General features: G+C 32.6%; 4 protein-coding genes across 5 annotated transcripts; 3 read left to right on the forward strand and 1 right to left on the reverse strand.

The window, feature by feature from the left end:
- Positions 1 to 1,056: 1,056 nt before the first annotated feature.
- Positions 1,057 to 3,588, reverse strand: LOC111299123 (protein phosphatase 1 regulatory inhibitor subunit PPP1R7 homolog). The gene is made up of 6 exons (XM_022894116.2): positions 3,148 to 3,588; positions 2,786 to 3,016; positions 2,404 to 2,550; positions 2,171 to 2,313; positions 1,984 to 2,098; positions 1,057 to 1,467 (listed from the first exon to the last, which is right to left on the reverse strand). Exons 1-6 carry the CDS (start codon positions 3,445 to 3,447, stop codon positions 1,387 to 1,389), a joined length of 1,017 nt encoding a protein of 338 aa, XP_022749851.1. The 5' UTR covers positions 3,448 to 3,588; the 3' UTR covers positions 1,057 to 1,386.
- Positions 3,589 to 3,709: 121 nt separating this feature from the next.
- On the forward strand, positions 3,710 to 5,404 carry LOC111299122 (pentatricopeptide repeat-containing protein At1g77170, mitochondrial-like). The gene has a single exon (XM_022894115.2). The coding sequence runs from the start codon at positions 3,710 to 3,712 to the stop codon at positions 5,252 to 5,254; it is 1,545 nt and encodes a 514-aa protein (XP_022749850.2). The 3' UTR covers positions 5,255 to 5,404.
- Positions 5,405 to 5,822: 418 nt separating this feature from the next.
- LOC111299124 (cell division cycle protein 27 homolog B-like) lies at positions 5,823 to 12,250 on the forward strand. 2 transcript variants are annotated; one of them, XM_022894117.2, is made up of 16 exons: positions 5,823 to 6,043; positions 6,606 to 6,678; positions 6,811 to 6,920; positions 7,019 to 7,065; positions 7,428 to 7,525; positions 7,870 to 8,183; positions 8,345 to 8,500; positions 9,001 to 9,217; positions 9,481 to 9,707; positions 9,799 to 9,864; positions 10,195 to 10,314; positions 10,524 to 10,600; positions 10,872 to 10,991; positions 11,103 to 11,322; positions 11,414 to 11,695; positions 11,818 to 12,250. In XM_022894117.2, exons 1-16 carry the CDS (start codon positions 5,939 to 5,941, stop codon positions 11,866 to 11,868), a joined length of 2,283 nt encoding a protein of 760 aa, XP_022749852.2. In that variant the 5' UTR covers positions 5,823 to 5,938; the 3' UTR covers positions 11,869 to 12,250. The 2 variants fall into 2 exon arrangements, with proteins under 2 accessions (XP_022749852.2, XP_089603291.1); XM_089747165.1 differs by lacking the exon at positions 7,428 to 7,525 and having other exon boundaries at positions 5,846 to 6,043.
- Positions 12,251 to 20,385: 8,135 nt separating this feature from the next.
- LOC111300348 (uncharacterized) lies at positions 20,386 to 21,583 on the forward strand. Its single transcript, XM_022895984.2, has one exon. The coding sequence runs from the start codon at positions 20,567 to 20,569 to the stop codon at positions 21,227 to 21,229; it is 663 nt and encodes a 220-aa protein (XP_022751719.1). The 5' UTR covers positions 20,386 to 20,566; the 3' UTR covers positions 21,230 to 21,583.
- Positions 21,584 to 23,541: the final 1,958 nt, after the last annotated feature.

The following is a 23,541-nucleotide window of genomic DNA, read 5'->3' on the forward strand; positions in this document are numbered from 1 at the left end:
ATTTCATGAAATAATATACTTGGTGACTACGGGGTATATTGCTTCTCATTTCAGTTATGGTTAAAACAAGTTGCATCTGTATTTTCTAAATTACATTAAGTTGCTGGGATTCATTGAGGTGTTTACGAATTTCTGAGGGCCTTCTGTAAAATTTTTGGGTGGAAAGAACCCACGCTGCATCTTCTTTCTACTGCTAAGGGCAGTGTGTGATACTGAATATATTTCCTAGTTCTGCGGGCAATGTTTGGGTAAGTAATTTTTAAGATTTAAGATAGCCATGAACCACCAAGATTGATTTTTATTGTGCTGCAGTAGCTCTCAATAAGCTAGTATAAAGCTTTATTAACGTATTACCATGTGACTGCTCGGATAGGTTTGTTTTGCAATGGCTTGAAATTGCAAGCTCAAGACCGTTGGAGTCACAACCTGGGTGAACTCTTTGCTGAGAGATCTTCATTTGTAGCGCACATTCTCTTAATTGAGGTAAAATTAAGATTAGAGATGCTCTTCCTGGGAGTGTTTTGTTGTTAAGACGGCTTAGGAGTCATACATCCATCCTGTATGCTTAAAGCATGGCTAGCTCCAAAAGTCGGGATCATTTTGTTAGACCAGATTTTTTTTTTTTTTTTAATAAAGAAGCCACAATCTCTCTCTCTCTCTCTCTCTCTCTCTCTCTCTCTCTCTCTCTCTCTCTCTCTATATATATATATATATATATATATATATATAATGGAAATTGTAATGTGAAGATAAGGGGAAGGAATTGAAATACTGTGATTTAAATTCTAAACTTACCAAATTCCAGCATAAACCGTCTGAGATCAGACTTCTTTTTTCATGTTCTTATTACTTAACATATTTTAATTTCATAATGCATTGTTCTCATTCCTTCACCAAGTAGAAAAGATTGCTGATATGACGTGTAGAACATGCTTGTACAACATTTCTAAATAAAACTTGGGTTAAGCATTTCTTCTTTAACCGATGAAGATGCTTCAAGTGATCATGCATCTTATGGGAATTTCAGGACTGACCAACAACCTATAAAGTCATAAATTCTTGTTTGCAAGATAGAGCTTGAAATATTACTTCAAAACCATAAACAGTTGGAAAGAGGTTACAATTCAAGAAATAAAAAATGCCCAAACAATTATTGACACTACACTTTAATCAACATCCCATTGATTTAGAAAGCCTCACCCCACACCCCTTGAGGAATTAGTGATCACTTTCAGAACCCTGTTTCCATGTAGCAAAATGTGTAGCCTCAGCAAGTTCCAACCAACAAGAAACTGAAGGGACTTTACATTTAACAGATTACTCACATGACTGCAATTTCTGAGCTTTCAACTACAACAGTCCAGACAGAAGAACCTATAAAATCTTCTAAGCAAATACGTGAGAATCGATTTGCTCGATATTGGGGAAAATTTGTCTCAGGGTACTAGAGTAGTTTGGAGACTTTGCCTGCAATAAAACAATAAGCTTGATCATATATAAAAAAGGTTAAGAGAGAAGAATGAATATTAAGCCAATAGAGAAGATTGGAAATGTCAACCATTAAGTAAAAGGCTTAATACAGATAACACTATGGCTAAATTGAATGCCATACACCTAGGGTAGGCTGATATGGAAAAAATACTTCATTGAATGCAGCCTGGGATGGTAGACGAGAAATTTAGATGGATGTGATAAAACAGCATGCATCAATATTAAATAATATTAATTTAGGAAGATAATAATTGAGAGAAGATAACATATATATAAATCAGGAAAAGGTGACAAAAAGAATGGAGGTCCATAGCATAAAGATTAAGAGTGAATTCTGGAACAACTATGACTTAGAATCTGATAGAGAACCAAAAATATCAAGATACTCAACCAATTATCCAAAGCAAAGCATTTGTGATCATAGGCATGCTGCATGCATAAGGAAACAACAAAAGTTCTAGACATTTCAGGTCTTCAAATTGCAAAACATACACATGGATTGTTTTCAAGGTAGATAGTGGTGAGCTTTTCTCTTGAACCAGAAACAGCCTCAGCTGTGTTTTCAAGTGATTCTATTTGGTTGTCATTGAGCCATAAGTCTTCCAACCTGCAGGCAAAATTAGTCAACAACTAAGGATAAGACAAGATCCCTAGGGAGGGGAAGGGGAAATTACAATACCTTGTCAAGTTTTGAATGTCATTTACTGATGTTAGCTTATTTGATGAAACATCTAATACTCGGAGGTTGACTAATGTTGATAGACCTTCCATTTTTCCTATACCATTGTGGCTCAAGTATAGTTCTTCCAGGGCAACGCATTCCTTGAAAACAAAAATTCCATGGAAAAACCTCATCGAAATGTTATGGAAATAAAAAATTTGTGAGAACAGCATTTTTTGAAAGAGCCATACCTCCAATCCTATCATAGAAGTTAAACGATTACTTTGCAAACTAATTTTCTTGATGCATCTGAGCCCACAAAGATTTATCACTCTGATTCGGTTCCTTCCCAACCACAGCTCTTCTAAATTTGAGAAATTTTGCAAATTTTCCATTGCCTGGGAGACCAAGATCCAAGAAAGCACTTCAAAACTTAGATCATGCTAAAAAAATTACTAATAAGACAACTCACCAATCTTGTACTTCACTGGACTCCAATATTGAAACAATAATTAAAAAAAAAAAGCTTATGCCAGAAAACAGAAAATTTTCATCTTCCTGTTACATAATATAGATGCTTGTTAAAGTACTTATATAAAAAAAAAAGATTATTCAAGCAATTTAAGAACTAACCCTTAATCTGTTGGAACCAAGTTCAAGAATTTGCAACTCATGCAAGTGGTCAATCTCCTCCATCTTAGTAACTTCATTTTTGGAGACATAGAGTTCCTTGATTGTGCTGGAGGCCTTGGACATTCCGTGCAATGAAGTGATTTCATTGAAAGAAACATCAAAAACCAAGACCTTCTTGAATATGCTGACATCTGGTATTTTCATCAGTTTATTATCCCTAAGTACCAATTCCTACACAAAAACAAACAAATACATAACCCCTAGCTTCCTTTGTTGCTCTAGCAATTCTTAACATCAGATAAAGGAGTGAGATAATAAAAAAAAACGAAGCTTCGAGTGCGTCAAGGAAAAGATAGGATTACCTCAAGAGCAGTTAACGAGCCCCAGCTAGAGATCGGCTCGATAGCAGCGTCGTCAATGAGGTTCTGTCGAAAAGAGAGCTTTTTGAGGTTAATGAGATTCGCAATCCGAGGGTCCAATGTCGATAAGCGGTTCGCAGTAAGGTCCAACTCGGTAAGGTTTAGCGGCAATTCCACCAAGTCGAGATCGTGGAGCTGGAAGCTGGTGAGATCGAGAGTGCTGGTGGATGATAAATCAATCTCCACTGTTTGATCATCTTGGTCGGGGTTGATTCCTGGTTGCGGTTCGGTTTGGCTTTGCATTTTCTTTTGAGCGGCTGGAAATTCGAGGAGCTTCTGTCAAGCAGCGAAATATTTGGTTCTGGTTTTTGTATCCTCCACCTGCTGATGGTTTCAATGGAATATTATGGAAGGGAAACGACACGTCGTTTCGTTTGTCTCCTTTTACAGTTTCTGTTTGCTTTAAACGGTGTCGTTTAGCATATTTTTCAGACTCCAAGAGCAGCATTATCATTTCTATTTTTTTTTTTTTGGCATAAATAGCATTCTCATTTCTCTGTGTCCAATGATGCCATTGACACTGGAAGCCCCCGTTTTCAGAGAACAGAAAAACTTGAAACAAATTTGTTCTCCCATGTGTCCTGCCAAAGGTGCAACTGGAACTGAATCAAAATCTCCTTTCCCAAGTATGAACTCAAGACGCTTCCACCTTCTGGTTCCTAGAACGACAAATCCCAAACACCAAACCACTCTTTCCTGTCTCAATCGCAATCTCGCCTCAACTACCGTATCTTCCGTTTCTGAAACGAACCCATCATTTCCATATCGTAATGCAGAAGACCCAGCCAAAAACTTGCCCAATCTATTATCAAACTGCACCAACATTCTCCGCCTGGATCAAGTTTATGCCCACATCGTCCGAACGCGCGTTCTCGCAGTTTACACGGCGCCGTTTCACTGGAACAACATTATCCGATCCTACACCAGATTCAATGCTCCCATTAAATCACTTTACATCTACGTTGCCATGTCAAGAGCTGGACTCTTCCCCGATTGTTACACTCTTCCCATTATCTTAAAGGCCACGTGTCAATGTTTCGCTATTAACTTTGGCCGTCAGCTTCACTCCATGGCTATAAAGATCGGCCTTGAGTTACATCAGTTTTGCGAGAGCGGTTTTATCAACCTTTATGCAAAAGCAGGGGAGTTTGAAAATGCGAGGAAAGTTTTTGATGAAAACCCGGAGAGAAAATTGGGTTCTTGGAATGCCATCATAGGAGGGCTTTCTCAAAGTGGGCGTGCTAAAGAAGCGATAAATATGTTTTTGGAGCTAAAAAAATGTGGGTTTTTGCCTGATGATGTGACTATGGTTAGTGTGACATCGTCTTGTGGTAGTTTAGGAGATCTGGAGTTGGCTCTTCAGCTACATAAGTGTGTATTTCAAGCCAAAAGTTTGGAAAAATCCAACATTTTGATGTTGAATTCGGTTGTTGATATGTATGGGAAGTGCGGTCGGATGGATTTAGCGTATTTGGTTTTTTCCAGGATGGAGGAAAAGAATGTTTCTTCTTGGACGTCCATGATTGTTGGCTATGCAATGCATGGTCATGTTGAGAAAGCTCTTGATAGTTTCCATTGTATGAGAGAGGTTGGGGTGAGACCTAACAATGTTACATTTGTTGGGGTGTTGAGTGCTTGTGTACATGGTGGGAAAGTGGAGGAAGGCAAATTTTACTTTGATATGACGAAGAATGGTTATGGGATAAGGCCAACTTTGCAGCACTATGGGTGCATGGCAGATTTGCTTGGTCGAGCCGGGTTGCTTGAGGAGGCAAGGAAGATGGTGGAGGAGATGCCTATGAAGGCAAATGTGGTTATCTGGGGTTGTTTGATGGGTGCCTGTGAGAAATTTGGGAATGTGGAGATGGGGGAGTGGGTGGCTAAGCATTTGCAAGAGTTGGAGCCTTGGAATGATGGGGTTTATGTCGTATTGTCTAATATTTACGCTTCCAATGGTTTGTGGCAAGAGGTCGAGAGGGTTAGAGGGATCATGAAGCAAAGGAAACTTGCCAAGACTCCTGGTTATAGCTTGGCAACAAGTTCAGATTGAGTTTGGTTGGTTGGAGTGCACTAATCATGTCAACCATGAATTCTTTAAATTGCTTACAAAATTTCCAATTACATTATCGTGAATCTTAGATGAACTTTTTAAATTAAATTTTAGCTTAAGTATAATTTAAATTTATAATTATTTTATTTAGATCTGATAAGTTTAAATATAATACGAAAATGATATAAAAAAATAAAAATAAAATAATTTAAAATTTTAATAAAAATTATATATAAATGTGATAAAAATAAAAAAATATCATTTTAACAAGAAATTAACATGATAATTTTATATTTTATATAATAAATACACATACATATATTATTTATCATGTCAACTATTCAATTTTGCTTGATAAAACTAAATTACAGTAAACCTAGTGGAAACTTTGAGTTCGAAGAATAAATTATTACTAACAAAAATGCATTCGATTTGATTTAAAACAAAACAGGGCCCCGGTTTCCACTAGAATAAATTGGTGTGTGTAGCAGCTGATAATTACCCCAAATAATGTCACGTGAGAGCTGAATTTGAAAGAGAAGAACACGTGCTGCCCTCTTTTTGAAACCTAAAGAAACCACCGTAGCAACCAGAAAGAAAACTTCCTCTTTCTATTTCTATTTCTATTTCTATTTCCTTTTGTTTCTATTTTTGTTCTCTGAATCTAACCAAAATAGGAACGCCATGGAAGCGATACTCACAGACTGTGTTCAAAACAGTCTTCGCCATTTCATGTTCGGGAACGCCATTTTCCTTTGCGAACGCCTCTGCGCTGAGTCCCCTACCGAGGTAACTCACTCACTAACTCACTTGCCCAAAAAAAGGAAACTTTTTTTTGAACTTTATTATTCAAAAACTTTTTAGGGTTGGTGAAAAAAGGAAAGAAGAAGAAAATGTTAACCTTTCTAGTCTCTTAGAAGATTTTTAACTCTTCCGGGTTTATAAAATTCGTTTACAAAAAGGAAGAACTGTTATTTGTATTTTCAAGATCGACTGTGCGCGTTGCTTCATTCACTCGTTAGCGATTAATTGGTTTTTAAATTTTCCTTCTTTATCCCAGAATTTTATTGGTTTTAGTGTTTAGATTACAACATTAGCTTTTAATTTCTGATTTGGTTGTTTTTTTTTTTTTCAAATTTCAATGTGAATCTGGAAGCCATTAAAAAAATGCTTTACTTCTAAATTGGGCTTCAATGTCTTTAGTTTTTGTAGAGAACATAGATCTTGGAAGTGGAGCTTGATAAACTAATAACATTAAGGCTCTAAATTCAATAAATTTCTTGTAATTTACAAGTGGGGTTCTTTTACTGCATATAGTGAACTAAAATATAACCTTTTGTCTTAAATGTAGGTGAATTTGCAGTTGTTAGCTGCTTGCTACTTGCAGAACAATCAAGCTTACTCCGCATATTGTATTCTGAAGGGTATCCCCTTGTTTTTAGTGTTTGAAGTTGTTTTGTTATATTTAATCATAGCTTTATTTTTCTCTTTTTCCCCATTATTATGACTAATTGTTATCTTGTTGCTCATCCATAAAGTCCTTTCTTTATATGAAGGAAAACAAACGGCTCAATCCCGCTACTTGTTTGCAATATCATGCTTTCAGATGGATCTACTTAACGAGGCTGAAACAGCTTTATGTCCTGCACATGAGCCTGGCGGAGAGGTATTGAATGATATTTTCTAGGACATATTAGTTTTTTGTGGCTTTCACACAATTCTCATGTTGGAAATATCTTGCTAATGCCTTTTTATTTTGTGCAGATTCCAAATGGTGCAGCTGGTCATTATCTTCTTGGCCTTATTTACAGGTTGGTGTGAGATATTTCATCTTTAACTCTGTTAGATAATACATAATTTAAGGAGAAACAACTTACAATTGTTTTCCGAAATTTTCTCCTAAGATGGCTTGATAAAATGCAAGGGATGCTTGTGGTATTGTATTGGATGATATTCTTTCGTTTTTGCTTTTATGTAATGCTGTTTAATCTGATTACTGCCTGGATAGAGATAGACAATCTTAATGGGATCCTCTGTAATGAAGGAACCTAATCCTCTATGCTTTGACTTTTCCTTGTTTAGCCACTGGGAATCTGGGATGCTGGAACTATTTTTCAATTTTCAAACAGTTTTGATCTTCAAGTTTCTTGATTGTGTATCATCTCTTTTACAGGTACACAGATAGAACAAAAAACGCCATTCATCATTTTAGGCTGGCTTTGTCTATAGATCCTTTACTTTGGGCTGCTTATGAGGAGTTGTGTGTATTAGGTCTGTCTAAAGAATACTCTCATGGTTCTATATTCTTTCTAGTGCTATGTTATGATGCTAGGTTGATCAGATCCTTGATCTCACTAATTTTTGAGTTAATATGGGTGAACTGATATACTTCATAGGTTTAGTTTAATTTTTGTCTGCTACTGCAATTGGACTTATAAATAGTATATCACTTAGATGGCTCAGCAAATTGTTTTTGGTTGGCTTGATCTTACTTGTGTTCACTCAGTATTTTCTCTTATCTGTTCATGTGATTCTGTTCTTAGTATCATATAGTGCTTGTTCTCCTACATTTCATTCATATTTAAGTTATGCTCTTTTGTGTCTGATTATATTAGGTGCTGCTGAAGATGCAGCTGTAGTTTTTGGTGAAGCAGCTGCTCTTTGCATTCAAAAGCAGTACTTACATCATGGGATAGCATCCCCAAACGTGCATACGTCCAATGAGGATTATAATTTAGTTTCTTCCCAGAACTTTGGTTCAGAAGAAGTCAGTCCAAGGCAATTGAAACACACACAAGGCAATAACCTTAGAGATATCCCTGGTAGTTATCGTGGAGCAGCTGTGGTGAGTGGAGCTGCTTCACAGCCCCAAAATGGTGTTGTTCCAAATATGTCATTTTATAATACTCCTTCCCCAATGGCTTTGCAGGTAAGATGACGTGAAATGGAAAACACTGAATCACATTTGTATGTAGAGTTCTATGTTTTGATTTTACTTAATTTAGGGTGGATGCATTTAGGTTATTTAGTTTGTTTCATTTTTTCCTGTCTGAATATGGGAAACAGCCTGAATTCCTCTGTATCTTGTAGTTGTCAGGAGTGGCTCCGCCACCTTTGTGTAGAAATATGCAGCCAAATGGTTCCAACCTCAACACAGTTAATACTGATGGTTCTCCAAGGTCAGTTGTGAACTCTACCATTCAAGCACCGCGAAGAAAGTTTGTTGATGAAGGAAAATTTCGAAAGGTAAAAGTGGTTTTAAATTCAATATTTCTTTTTCTTATTAATGCCTTCTTAGAGTTTAGAGCTTTGATGAAATCGTAATTTTGTATGCCATTGCTTTTGTAGTTCTTGATCACCAAAAAAAAAAGAAAATCATATAGATCTACCTGCTTTAAATGTTTTTAACCAGAAATAGTAACCATTTAGTTTTCTGTCATAAAGCACATTCACTACACATGTAGCCAGTTGTTTATTTAAATTAACAGTATCATGCTAGTTGGCTGTGTAACATGGTTCTCTTCAGAGAAGTTTTTGAGTAGGATGGCATTATTTTTTTGTTAAATTGATACATGGAATTATTCAAACAGGTGCCAGTTGTTCTCTTCAATTACTTGTGATTGTTTGATACATCAATGTCCAGTTAGTGGAACCAGTACTTTAATATCATCCTTGTGCTGCGTGATGTATGGTATGAAGCTTCCTTTTCACCCACCTGAAGTAGTTTGTTGATCCTTCTTGGTCAGATTTCTGGGAGGCTATTCTCTGATTCTGGTCCCCGACGAAGTACAAGACTCGGTAGAGATGCTGGGGCCAATATAAACGCAAATATCTCGACAGTAGCTGGAAATGGGACTAATGGCTCTTCTAAATACCTTGGAAGTTCTAAGTTAAGTTCTGTGGCTCTTCGTACTGTGACAGTTCGTAAGGGACTATCTTGGGTGAACGAAAATATTGAAGAAGGTTACAAATCTGTTTGAATTTGTTATTTGTTGATTTATGATTGATGGGCACGATGGTAATAGAGTTGGTTTGTTTTTATGAGTTCATTTTGGGAAACTAATTGTGACAGTCATTTGATTGAACTAAGTTGAAATGCTAATTTTTCTTCTGATGAATGGAAACACAACTCCTTCTTCCAATTAACTACTTGTTTCTACCTGCTTGTAACTGCACGATGACTATTAATCTGATGCTTAGAAACTTTGAATTTTGATATTATTTAGGGATAAGGAATGAGGCATTTGATGATTCTCGTGCAAATATGGCATCAATGACTTCTAGTTCATTTCCTTCTGGTGATGTTAGATCCCTTGACCAAGACGGCGCAACTGTTCCAGTTGGTGGAATTTTTTTTAGCGGCTCAAAAGTCATAAGTGGTGCTTCAGAAGTATTAGGCCTTTTAAGATCCCTTGGGGAAGGCTACAGACTTTCTTGCCTGTACAGGTGTCAGGTAATTATTTGGTTATCTTGAAAGAAACAGATATTGACTTCACATCTCTGGGTGCAATGTTCAATGCTCTTGATAATTCTTCTGTCAACAGGATGCATTAGATACCTATCTGAGACTGCCACATAGGCATTACAATACAAGCTGGGTGCTGTCCCAGGTAATGCTTCTGATGTTACATTCTCTGTTTTCTCCCTCTCTTGATGTCAGATTGTCTCATACCAGGTTGATCAAGTAGTCTTGACTTGTAATTTTAAATAATTTTTTTAATGATACGTCATAGAAAGAGGCACGCATTACATATTTTAGCAGTTATAGTTATAGTTTTGCACATTTTATGTAGGTTGATCTAAATATTTTTTACTAAATTTGGTTGATTAACTGAAGGACTTGGGTCTGCTTGCAAGTCGCATGCATTTGTGTGTGAGAGAGAATTAATACTAATTCATTCCATGGACTATAAAGTACTTTTTTAAAATTTCTAATGCAGGTTGGTAAAGCACATTTTGAATTGGTAGATTACTTAGAAGCTGATAGGGCATTTAGTCTTGCCCGTCGGGTGACTCCTTACAGTTTAGAAGGAATGGATATTTACTCTAATGTTCTATATGTGAGTTCCCTTGATCCTTAAAATGTAATTTTTACTTTGCTTGAAATATTGTTGCTTTACTAATCTATAGTAATCAGGATGACCTCTATCTCGTTTTTACTTGTGAAAGTTTTAGAGCAAGTGAAGTTGTCTCATTCAAACTTGTATTGATTTCACCTCTAATTTTATGGTAAATTTCTTTGCTGAAAGTTGTCCTTATTTTCTTGCAGCATTTAAAGGAAGACATGAAATTGAGTTACTTAGCCCAGGAATTGACATCAACTGACCGCTTAGCTCCTCAATCATGGTAGATTTATCAAACTTTTTGTTAAGTAGAGCAATGGCAACCTCCTTTTCTTTCTTGAATAATTTATGAATCTTACCAATTTCTGTATCCTAAGTTTCTCAAAACTGTTATTCCCCTGAGATTAATTTCTACATGCCTGCCTTGTTTAATAGCAGCTAGTTGTCTGCTTTTAGCAATGTTGAGGTTTAGAGGGCAGCCATTTTGAGAGTTCTTATAAGTTATAATCATTATTGTCCTTGTTCTATTGTTTTATATTTGAATTAACTTGCAGGTGTGCTGTGGGAAACTGTTACAGCTTGCAGAAAGACCATGAAACCGCTCTGAAAATTTTCAAACGAGCTGTGCAACTGAATTCAAGATTTGCATATGCCCATACTCTTTGTGGTCATGAGTATGTTTCCATTGACCATTTTGCTCCATTGTTGAACATGTTAATAACAACTTCATTCTTTATAAACTTCAATTGTTTATTAAAGTTCTGCCATTACATTTTCATCTGCAGGTATGTCTCTTTAGCGGATTTTGAGAATGGAATCAAGAGCTACCAGAATGCACTTAGAATTGATTCAAGGCATTATAATGCCTGGTATGGTATAGGAATGATCTTTCTTCGTCAAGAGAAGTTTGAGTTTTCTGAGCATCATTTTGGAATGGCTTTCCAAATAAATCCTCGCTCTTCTGTTATAATGTCTTACCTTGGAACTGCACTTCATGCCTTAAAGGTCCGGCTACTTCTGTACTGTTTATTATACCTTGATTTGAACAATATCCACTTGGGGAGTTCTTTGAACATTTGTCGCGATCATGTTACAGAAAAGTGAGGATGCTATCAAGATAATGAACAGGGCAATTTTGGCAGACAGAAAAAACCCTCTTCCCATGTATCAAAAGGCTAATATACTCATGAGCTTGGAGAAGTTTGATGATGCGCTAGAAGTTCTAGAGGAACTTAAAGAGCATGCCCCTCGTGAAAGCAGTGTGTATGCTTTGATGGGTAAAATCTATAAGCGGCAAAACATGCATGAAAAGGCCATGCTTCATTTTGGTATTGCTTTGGATTTAAAACCATCTGCAACCGATGTTGCTATAATTAAGGTATTGACCTGTGTATTTGTCAAATTTTTTTCGGTACTACCTGGCTTGTTTTCTCTCTATCAAGCATGACTTTGTACATAGAAATGTGATTTTTGTTATTGCTCTTTTGAATTTTTAAACAGGCTGCCATTGAGAAGTTGCATGTACCGGACGAATTAGAAGATAACCTGTAAAAATCCACTGAGTTTCAAGAAGCAACGAGGAAGAGAATCTCCTGTAAAATTTCTGGCTTACAACATGTGTGTCCAGAATGATCGGCCCTGCTTGTGCTTTCCATTGGTGCTGAATAAAATGGTAACAATCTTCAAAGCCATTTTATTTCTGCAGTCAAGACCTGATAGGCAGATCTTGTGAAAGTGACCTCAGTTTTCTGGGTGATTCACATACTGGAAAAACTGCTAAGGCTAAATGCTGAATTTAATCTCCTAGTTGCTAAAAGGAGGATTCGATCTTCTAATTGCAACAATATGTACTTTGGGAGTCACCTCATATGATATAAGTATCACTTGAAATATTGATCATTTGAACATAATTAAATAAAATAAATTAGTTGAATTTTGTTGAAAACTTAAAAGTTATTCGAACTAAATGATATCCGACTGCAACCTCATGTAGCATGACACAAACAAAAGAATTTGCATAAAATTAATAGAAAAAATCATGATCTGAAATTAAAAAAAAAAAAAGAAGAGTAAATACAAAGGAAGCATTGTTAATCCATACAATAATATAAAGGAGCATTGCCACTAATTTTATGGATTGTTCATTTAAAATTCAAGGAAATTAAACTCAACTAAAAAAAAAGCTGAATCAAATCAATGATTCAATAAAGAAGGGGGGGGGGGGGGAGGGGTATTGGCTTTGTAAGTCCCATTTATACTGATGTCGGAACGAATGAAAGGTCAACGTTCAACATTTTCTCAGCAGGCAAACAAGGCAAAGAATTCCTATTTTCGTAGACTACAATTTACTTCAATTATAAGAATAAACAAACTACGCATTCAAGATAATCACAAATACACTCAAAAAACTAAATAACTAATTTTTGTAAAAAAAAAAAAAAAAGAAAAGAAATGAATTACCTTTCTTATTAATATTGATGAACTAAGCTCTTGAATTTCTCAGAATAATTTCACAAAGTAATATGTAAATATTCCATTAATTATTGAATATAATTTGTGTTAATTTTATTCTGGAGGTAAGTGAAATCTTAAATATTTTTTATTCTATTTTCTCTTCAAATTTTAACACCACAATTCATACAATATCAGCGTGCTTGATTACTTGACTCAATGATAAATACATATTTTTTCTGCTAAAAAAAATTTGGTTTCCAGCAATATGAAAAAAAAATAAATTTATGCATAGTTAGTGCAATTAAGATTAAGATTCAAACCGCCACATGTTTGAACTAAAAACACCAAAAATTTTCATTTTAAAAAATTGAAAGCCATGTTTACCCTGCATCGATATTATTATTATTATTATTATTATTATTATTATTATTATTATTATTATTATATATTCAACATAGTTATTCTAAATAAATAGCTGCCGAAGATGAAAGTAACCAAACATAGCTGAATGAAAAAGCTTGCACTTTCCAACCCCATTTTTCATTTATGCTGCAAGTTGTTAATGATTTGTTGGATCGATTTTGGCAAGTCTCCATCACTTTTTCGTTGTGAAATTAATGTTTACGTGATGTAGATGGCAACTCCCTCTGCTTGGCCCAGAAAGCGTTGCTTTTTATATAGGCATACGAAACAGCGAAAGAAAATAGAAGAAGAACTATAATTACTTAAGGAAACTTTAAAACCACATTGAAATTATTAATATTTGAATATATGTAATAGTTGGATTTAAGTTTTTAAAACAATCTATCACCTAACTTAACATGGATATCCAAACTCTCTAATTCAAATCCTAAAAAATGCTTTTCCCATGATAATTCTTCACTTAATGTTTAGCTGTCCATTAAGATTGTGTAATGTTTTCCTAATATTGTTTTTTTTTTCCTACATTTGGATCACCATTTATCTGATTGGTGCACATAGAGGCGTCTTAATTAAAATTTAAAATAATAATTGAGTATTTTTTTATTAAAATTTATTTTATACTATAAAAATTTAAAAGTAAGAGAAGTTACTCAATTTTTAAGATTAAAATAAATTATCAATCTAATTAAGATTTACGAATTTATTGAACTTTTACTTAGGAATTTTTCAAACTTATCAAATCATTTATCGGAAAGATTCGAACTTGAGTGTATTCACCCCTTACCATTTTTTCCAACCCTCGATTAATTTAAACTTATGGGGCAACTGGTTAACCAATTTAACAATAATGATAAGAGAATTATGCAAATACTTTTTTTTTTTTTTGTATATATGCATTCCATTTGCTTCAATATCTCGAGCGAGGATCTAGCTAATTTAACTTTGAAAAGGGAAATCACCAAGAATTGAAATGTTTTGAGATCTGATTTATAAACTCATGAATTTGAGAAATTGAAGGGAAAAAAAAAAGAAAAGTAAAGATGAAATGGTAACATTTTTGCTATAGATTCGGATAGAAAGCTGATTTGCTTCGCTTTACAAATGGAACCTTGACAATACCTAAGAAGACTTTTGGATAAGCTATTCAAAATTACATCTAGAAAAACCATGATATAAAGATTTATGAGTCAAAAGATCATAATATAAAGTTACCAAACTCCATAACACGCTTTTCCAAAGACCCTTTTCTTTTATTTTGTTAGACTAAGCCATGTAGTTATATGTCACTAATTAGATTTTAATTTAAACCCCGTACAAATTAATTCTTTAAACTTTAGAGGTAAAAAATAATTATAGAACAGGGCACATATGGCTGCTTTTAAATCATAAACTCGAGTTTCAATTTGGTTAATTCAGGTAATAATTTTTAAAAAATAATAGTTAATAAATTTGAAATTCAAATTTTAATGCTTGTATCATTTTTTTATTTTTAGACAATAATCTTTTTTTTTTTTTGAAAGAAAAAAAAATATCATTAATTTAAAGATGACATTTCATGAGTTACAATATCTGCAATATGTTCTAGATAACCACCATTCCAGGTCGAGGATTCTAGATTATGTTCTGGATAACAATAACCTCCTTTGTTAGGGCTTCTTTTTCTTCAATCAAGCAAATGTTTGATCATTTATACACGAAACTTGTTTCCTAAAAGCTATAATAAAAAGACACAGAAACGTATATTTCCTTTCTTTAACTCAAATTTAGAATGGATATATAATATGATATTGGAAAAGGAAATACTAGCTGATTGGCAGTATAAAAGGGGATCCAAATCCACCAATAAAGTAATCCACAATACAAAATTTCTTTCCTAATTCAAAGCGAACCACTAAAAATCAGTTTAGTGTTACTTTTGGAATCTAGATAGAATCTGAATTATAAGTCTTTAATCATGCAGCTATTGCTAGAGATAAGAATGAAGAGAGTTGGGGTCCCATAAGCACATAATAAATAGATCCAGCAATCGAACAACCTCTCATGCTTGGTGCTTCTTCCACATGGCACTTAATAAAAGCTAATAAAGTGACAAATCCACCATAAAATTGGATATCATTAAGCTTTAGCTATAACTTTGAGGATTGGGATGAAAAAAAGAGAAAAGAAAGCTCCCTTGGGGAAGGGAAGGGTGTTTAATTATGGTCATAAGAAGCTCATGGACTTGTTGAAGTTTACTAAGAAAACAACTTCGAAATCAATAACGAAGAAAATGACAATGAAAAATATAGCTTTAAAAATGGGTCGGACCACCAATAATTTAGGACATCAAATATCTTGAAATTAATGTGAATTATATGTAAACAGCTTTCAATGGTGTTCGATATGAAAAATCAAACAATGTTTGATTGGAGGACAGAGATTTGAGATTAGTGGTTATCCTTGTAGGGCTCATCGGTTTGACACGCTTTTGCTCTCATTTTAATTAATTCCAACGCTACAATACGCCTTTTTGTCCTTTTTAATTCCTCCGGAAATGGTCGACGAGTTCGTGCCGAGTTTACTGCTTTGTATTTATAACATTTTTCCAAGTTTTGCATGCCTTTATCTCTATTTTCACAAATGAAAATACTAATTAATTATAAGTTTTTTAAGACATATTTGATATATAAGATTACGATAATTTATATAATTTATTTATTTATCAAAATTATTATTCTTATTTCAAATTTATATAATTTAAATTATTAATATATATTTTTTAAAGATATAATTATATAAGTTTAATCTCATGAATTAAAAATAATTTTTTTCAATCGGAGAGAATTGAATTATTTTATACTAAAAAAATTATTAATTCTTTTTATAATCTAATATCTTTGTTTAGATACAAATCAAATATGATATAAAATGATTATCATCTTATATATTAAATATAACTTTAATTATTATGTCATTTGCTTCTAAAAATCTTGATTATATTTTTTTATTTTTTATATTTAAGATAATTAATGATGAAATTTTCATTATTCAAGTAAAAATTTTAATATTTTATCAATTAAACTCAAGATTGTTGACTTTTTTTTTTTATCTTTATCTGATGATTTTCATTTACGATAAACTAGTTCGTCTTGAGATAAATGGCTTTATTGTAGAGTTTTATGAATGTTTTCTAATTAACATTAATCTTGAATGTACTATATATTTAATATAAAAAAGTCATCGACAAATAAGGACCGGCAAAAGCAATTTCTGTCGGTTTCAGCATAAAGGGCATTATTTTGAACAAAACATAAACTTTTTTTTTCTAAAGCAAATCCAACTGAGCCCTCTTTTCGTGATTTATTAAAAGAAGTAAACATCTAAGTGCTCTCTGTGGATGCTGATGGATTTGTTTTTTTTTTTTTTTTTCTTTCTGACGAAAACTTTTATTAGACAAAAAAAAAAGGATTATTAATTATTAATGAGCAATCTAAATTAATTATTAAAATTCTGCTTCTATTGAATCTTAAATCAGAGTACGGTATATGACAAGTTCGAAGTAATCACATGTTCCAAAAAAACGTAATGTGCCGCCTTCATATATCTTTAAATAAATAAATAAAAAAGAATATGTGAAGTTCAAATTATGTATTTTTTATTAATAATGAAAAAGAGGGATATGAGAAATTGTCAAGAACGTGAAGTTCATGCATGCATCGAAAAAGAATTTTCAGAAAAAAAAATTATCATTTTAAATGGCAATTCAAATTAAAAATGTTATTTGTTATAGTTAACCTCCAATTCTCAATTTGACTAATATTGGCATCTTAGGGATCTCCTCAGCTTTGGATTCCTCTTTGTCATGTGCAAGTTTTCTAATGTCTTAGGACCCAGCTTGAAAGCTGCTTTCATTGTTCAAAGAGCATATGTAGAAGAAAAGTGCAAATTAAACAAGCCAAGAAGCTAAGAACAAAGTAAAATATTTTACTTACCAAAAAGAAAAAGTAAAATATTTTAAATACTAGCCACTTTAGAATAGATCTGATCAATGGTTATCAGCTCAACTTTAAAGGTTCGTCTAAATTTTGAGAGTATTTAGATAAAAATTAAAATTGTTAATTGAGTTTAGATATAAAATTTAAATTTATTTAAATTTTGGATCGAATTTTAAATAAATAATTAAAATCTAAGCATAATCCAACTCGACTCTAATAAAATATATATAATTATATAAATAAATATATATATGTAAATTTTTATTTTAATATTTTATTTTTAAATTTTTTATTATAAAAATTAAGTTTAATAAATAAGTTTGAGTGTTTTTAAATTAAAATTAAACTTGAAAAAAAATTGAAACTTAAAATATTAAATCAAATTAAATTTAAATAAATATATAAATTATTAAAATTAAATACAAATCCAATTGAAATCCAATCCGACTAAAAAAAAAACAAATACTTTGAAATGCTCAAACAATTCCTTTTTGTTTGTTAAAAATTTTTCAGTTTTTTTTTTAAATCAAAATCAATCAGTTGGCACGTACAGGTTGGTCATTTTCGCCATTATTGCTGAAAGAGAGGCAATGTTTGCCCCACTTTGTGTTTTTCAGTCCTGCCACCCACATGTACATAATGATATAATGGATTCAATCTGAAAAAAAAATAATAATGAACTCTAAAAATTGCATCATTAAAAAAAAAAAAAATGGCAAGCGCATTTCTTTTCATGAATCAAAGCATGATAAAAAATAATAATAAATCAGTTTGAAAAAACGTACTAAACAAAATTTAAGAGAATACATTATAAAAAAATAATTCAATCTAAAAAAAGAAAAGAGATTAAAGAAATTAAAAAGGATCATTTTTATTGTCTAAAAAATATCATTTTGATTATCTCAAGTTTTTGGTTGAATTAGGATTTTTTATATGTAAGCTTTTATATATTTTTCGCACAATTATTGTCCTAGCCGTATCTCCAAGCTTTCTTTTCCTGGCCGCCGGCCGTTGTTGACAAACGCAAAGAGGGATCCCACTCGGCCCCTTCCCTGTTCCTACCAAATTGAATGGCCCAGATGATGGTATTCGAAGGTTGATATTGGTACGTACGGCCATAGATTCATCAGGACCTCAACTAGTCTGCCACGTGTCCCAATAGTTGCTGGTAGTCATTTCTGTCCGCTTGCGACTCCATCGTCATGAAAAAAGCTGGCAAGAAACAACCAAATAACCTTGGTATAATACAATCTCAATCGAGCCAAACTTCGGACACGATTCCAGTCATAATCTTTTCAACTTTTGTTTCTTGCACAACAACTTCATTAATTTGCTTAAAGTCATAAACTATATTACAAGATACGGACCGATTCATTTTACTTTCCACCTTCGCTTTCAACCAGAATAAAAGAGAGCTTCACTGCTAGGGAAAAGAAAATGGAGAGAGACCGATTAGAACGAACGCGGGCTAGCCAGCCGGCTGGTTCGATTCCTCCCCGATTTCTATTCACTCATCATATATAATTTAATATTTAGGATTCGATTTTGCTAACAAATATCTTAAGAATTTTTTAAAAGTTGATTAAAAATTAATATTATTTACAATAATATATGTTTGTTTAATAAATTTCATAGTTGAAAGTTAATGCTAAGAAATTTTAAAGCATTAAAAAAATTAATTATTTAATATTTAAAGTACTGGTTTAGAAAACCCTTGTTAATTGTTAGCTCAATTCACTCAAAAGCACCTTCATATTTACTTGCTACACAATTTGTCCGAGCAATAAATTATCAAGAGTTACTTTCAAATACGATATTGATCACTTCACTATTCACTTCCACATATTTAATTCATCATAATTAAATGTCCAAAATAAATACTAGCTGCGTTAAAAAATAGAGTAGTTAACTCTGTAACCAAGAATAAAGTGACCACAAAAAATACATCATTGTCTTATTCTTAAGAGTGCCTTTGGCACGTGATAACAGTCATTCTCACTGTGCCATGATGAATATAAAACGCAACTATGACGTGATGAGAATAGATTCCACCATTTTGTGAGATAGTAGTCTAAATCAACACTAATGAGAAAATTTAATTTTCCATTTAATTAGGTGTAAAGGCATTTTATGATTAAAAAAATAAAATAATATTTTTTAATAAAAAATAATTTATTATCAAACTCGACTCATTTTAATAATTGGGTTTGGGCTACTGTGGCAGGTTGAATGAGTTCTCCAAATCTACGATAACTCTACAAATCATTGGGTGATATGTGAATACGTTGACTTAGTATTTTTTTGGTTGGTTCTTCTCCTGCTATGTTAGGTAAAACAGATCCCATTGATCCTAATTTTATTTTTCAGAGTTTGAATCACTTCCCTTTTCATATATAAATACCCCTTTTATTTAAGATAAAAGGACTCATTCTTAGCACATTTTAAAATTTTTTATTATTAATTTGAGTATCAAAATATACAAATAAAAAATATATTTAATTTTTATTTTAAACTAATCTCCAATCTCTTGTGATTTCAAGTCTTTATCTTTTGTTTTTTTAAATTGAGTTTGACACCAACATTAATATAGACAAAAAAAAAAAAAAAAAGCCATTGCCGATCCATGGCTGAACCCTTAACCATACACTATGATTATAAGCGTAGCCGCTAGACTTTGAATTTTCACAGCAAATTAAGTTTGGCTAGCTGTAAATTGTCAATGCTGTCACACATTGGGGTCCAGGTGCTATTTAATATGTTCTTTTAATATGCAAAATTGACGGTCAAAGATACAACCATAGACGGTGAGGATTTAACCCATTTGAGCTGTGATCTAGACAACATGAAATTAAACGATCACCTTAGTGTCCACGGCAATGCCCTTTTTCGACGTCTTGAACACACTTAAATACCTTTAATCATTGAACCCAAGGTTATACTTAAGTAATTTGGTTCCATCCTAGGGTTCTTCTAGTAATTTCAAGTGCGACAAAAACCCTAACTATAAAAAAATAAATGAAAATTTTCGACCTCTATTTCTCTTGCATGGAAATCATAATCCTTCTCTCTTGAAGCGCGTAAGAGCTTTGCAATTGAGCAATTTTCAAAGCTTTTTTCTGGTTTATATAAACGCGCGATAATGTAGAGTGGGGACTGTTTGCTTGTTTATACTATTAATCTTGATTAATAAATAATTATTTTCCAGCCCTTTATATAGCTCGATGCATCTCTTCCCCCATTGCGTCCAAACCAAAGATCCCTTCCTCTGTTTTTAATTCTTTCTCTCTCACCCTCTCTTTCTCTCCCTATTCTCTCAAAAATTACCCAAAAATATTAAGAAATTAAAAAAAAAAAAGAAGAACAGAAAGATCTCACTCTCACCCAAGAAAGTACAAAAAATGGAAATGGAGGCAAGCCCATCAGTTGTAGCAAAAAAGTTATGGAACATTGTACGGATAGTTTTCTTCATGTTAAAAACAGGGATATCGAAGAGCAAAATAATGGTTGATCTCCATTTTATGATCAAGAAGGGTAAATATAATGCAGGCAAAGCAATAAACAACCTTGTTTTCAACCACAAAATCCATGACCATTTGTCTTCCTTGAGTTGCCGATCCAACGATGCTCATCTCTCCTTCATTTCCCCAAGAGAGTACGAGTTTAGCTGCAGCAACAGCCCAGCTTTCTACCCCTTTTACGCTGCTCACAAGCGTAAGCACCATAATCACCATTTCTACAACAGCCGCCACCATTTTAGCAAGTCATCTAATTGTCGGTATGATGATGTGACGACGGTCGCGGCGCTGCAAAAGGTTCTGGAGATGTTGAACAATGAGGCGGCGGTGGAGGCGTCTCCCATGGTTTTGCCAGGGTTTGGAAAGAGTCCTATGGTGAGGCAACTGAGAGTGACGGACTCGCCTTTCCCGTTGAAGGACGAGGGAGATAGCCAGGTCGATAAAGCGGCTGAGGAGTTCATAGATAAGTTTTACAAGGACCTTAAGTTACAGAAAAGAGTGTCTGCCTTTGAGTCTCCTGCGCGTAACACATGGCGTAGATCATGACTTCGTTTTCGACAACTCTTGTTTGTACAATTTCCATGCTATCTCTTGGAAGATTATCACAACTTCACAGGAAAAACCAAGCGAAACCAAGTCACATTATTTGCAATATTATAACCATAAAATTTCAATTTTCATTTCGTGTGAGAATTTTTTTTATCTGAGATTCTGACAAAGTTTGGTTACTTGGGTTTTGCAGCATAATTTACTTTTTGTAAGTTGATGACTAAGAAATATTTTTAGATATTAATATTCGTAAGTTTTTCTGGGTTTTAGTGTTTATCTTTTTCTTTTTCATTTACCAATGTCAATAATCTTTATCATACAGAAATAAAAGAAGAAAAAAAATTATATTTATGTATGTATATGTAATTGTAGTTTCTGTTCCATTAAAAATTCAATATTCCAACTGTAGTAAGTTACAAGGTATAATAAAAGTAAAGCAGACATAATATAAATATGTTGGAGCATTCATGTAAGTAGAGAATTTTAATGAATTACTTTTGAGGGTTGAGGAGTTGGAGAGCTTTGGATTTATTAGCTCTTAGGGCTTTTTATTAAAAGCTTTTTTTTATCTGTTGTGTTGCTGTTTTAATTTTGACTGTGATATTTGTGGTTGTGATTAATTTACATAGGACGTTAGAGTAGGATATTAATGAGTTAAGTTAATTAAATAAATTATTCATTTAAATTTTTAATTGAGTTATACAAATAATAAATTAAGTTAGATTTGAATATGTTAATATTTGATTTCAGAGGTTTGTGATCTAATTGGATTTGTATTTTTTAAATATATTTGACTTTATCTAAATAAATAATAAAAAGTTATATTTTTTTATATATTTATATATATTTTTTGAGTCTATTTCTTGAATAAATTACAAGTTGAATTCAAATATAAAACATTAAATTTAGTCAAATTTTAGTTGAATTTTGAATCTAAATTTCTGAGTCAAATCAAATTTAAACCTAACAATAAATTGACTCGATTACAACAATAAGGTGATTGTAATACATCAAATTAAATATTTATTAATTCAAGTAAGAGTATAGACTTATTCTTTAAGAACGTTTCATAATAAAATATTTTAACTTCCCTGAAATTATTGTATTAATTAATAAATACCCTTCTCTTGCCTAAGTTTGCATCAAATTTTCCTAATTTACGTACGGGTGTTTCAACTAATAAATTTTATTTAATAAACCAATGCGATTTTTTATTATACTTTTCCAAACCTTAATTTATTAATAAGATTTTAAAATAATCAAAAATTTATTTTAATAAATTGACAATACCTATTGACATTTTTCGGCTTTACTTGACTAACACAAGCTTGAATTCAAGTTACTTAACAGTCACATTAAGAAACCAAAAAAAAAAAAAAGTTACCCTGAAACATTTTTTGATTAAAACATCAATAATTAATTTCATTTTTCAGGTGGCGGTGGGTTTGAAAATTAATACAAGAAATTACTAACGGTCCAAAAGTTACATTTGAGATAAATACAAAGACATATGTAGTTGAGTCTCTCTCCAGCAGTTAATTTAAGAGGGTTTCATTTTCTCCTTCTGAAAGCAATAAACCACGATTTATGATGCTCATGTTTATTATTTTGAATGTAAGTATGTAACCGTGCCGCCACTGTTGTTTTCGTGGTCGTCACTTTTCTTTTTCTCCGTTTCCAAGTTGGAAATAGATCACTTCTAAATTGCAAACACGTGTCCCCCTAACCCGTTGTTTGATTTTGACTCATGTCACTTTCACCTCGAAATCATTCAAATTTGGTTGGAGCAGCGTAGAAAAGTTAGATAAATTCATTATTAGGGTTTTTGTTGATGCATGATGGAAACCTATTCATATTCAGATAATCACGATTTAATTAACTCGATAATCTTTTTTTAATTGGGAAGCCTTTAACTAAAATCAAGCCCTTTTGCTTTAGCACCAATCTCGTATTGTCCCCCATGAGAAACTGATCAGCGGACTTTTTAAAGAAAGTATACTTGAAAAATGTTGAGGGTTATTTTGAATTTAAAAGGTAAATCGATTTTTTTTATTAAAGATTGTTAACAGATAATTAATAATATTTTTTATTTTTTAATTGACTTAATGTATCAGATTAACTTGAGATGTATAATAACATGTCAGCTCAATCACTATTTTACTTAATGAATTTTTTATCTTTCATCTATAAATAAGAATTATTTAAATACTATTTATATATATAATTTTCCTTGTATTTTTTATTTTTTATTTTTCTTTTGATTTTTTTTGTTCTGACTTTTAATTTGAGTATAAGAGTACAAATATAAA

This window comes from Durio zibethinus, chromosome 18 (assembly GCF_047325235.1).
Source record: "Durio zibethinus cultivar Kanyao isolate XHJ-2024 chromosome 18, ASM4732523v1, whole genome shotgun sequence".
NCBI lineage: Eukaryota > Viridiplantae > Streptophyta > Magnoliopsida > Malvales > Malvaceae > Durio > Durio zibethinus.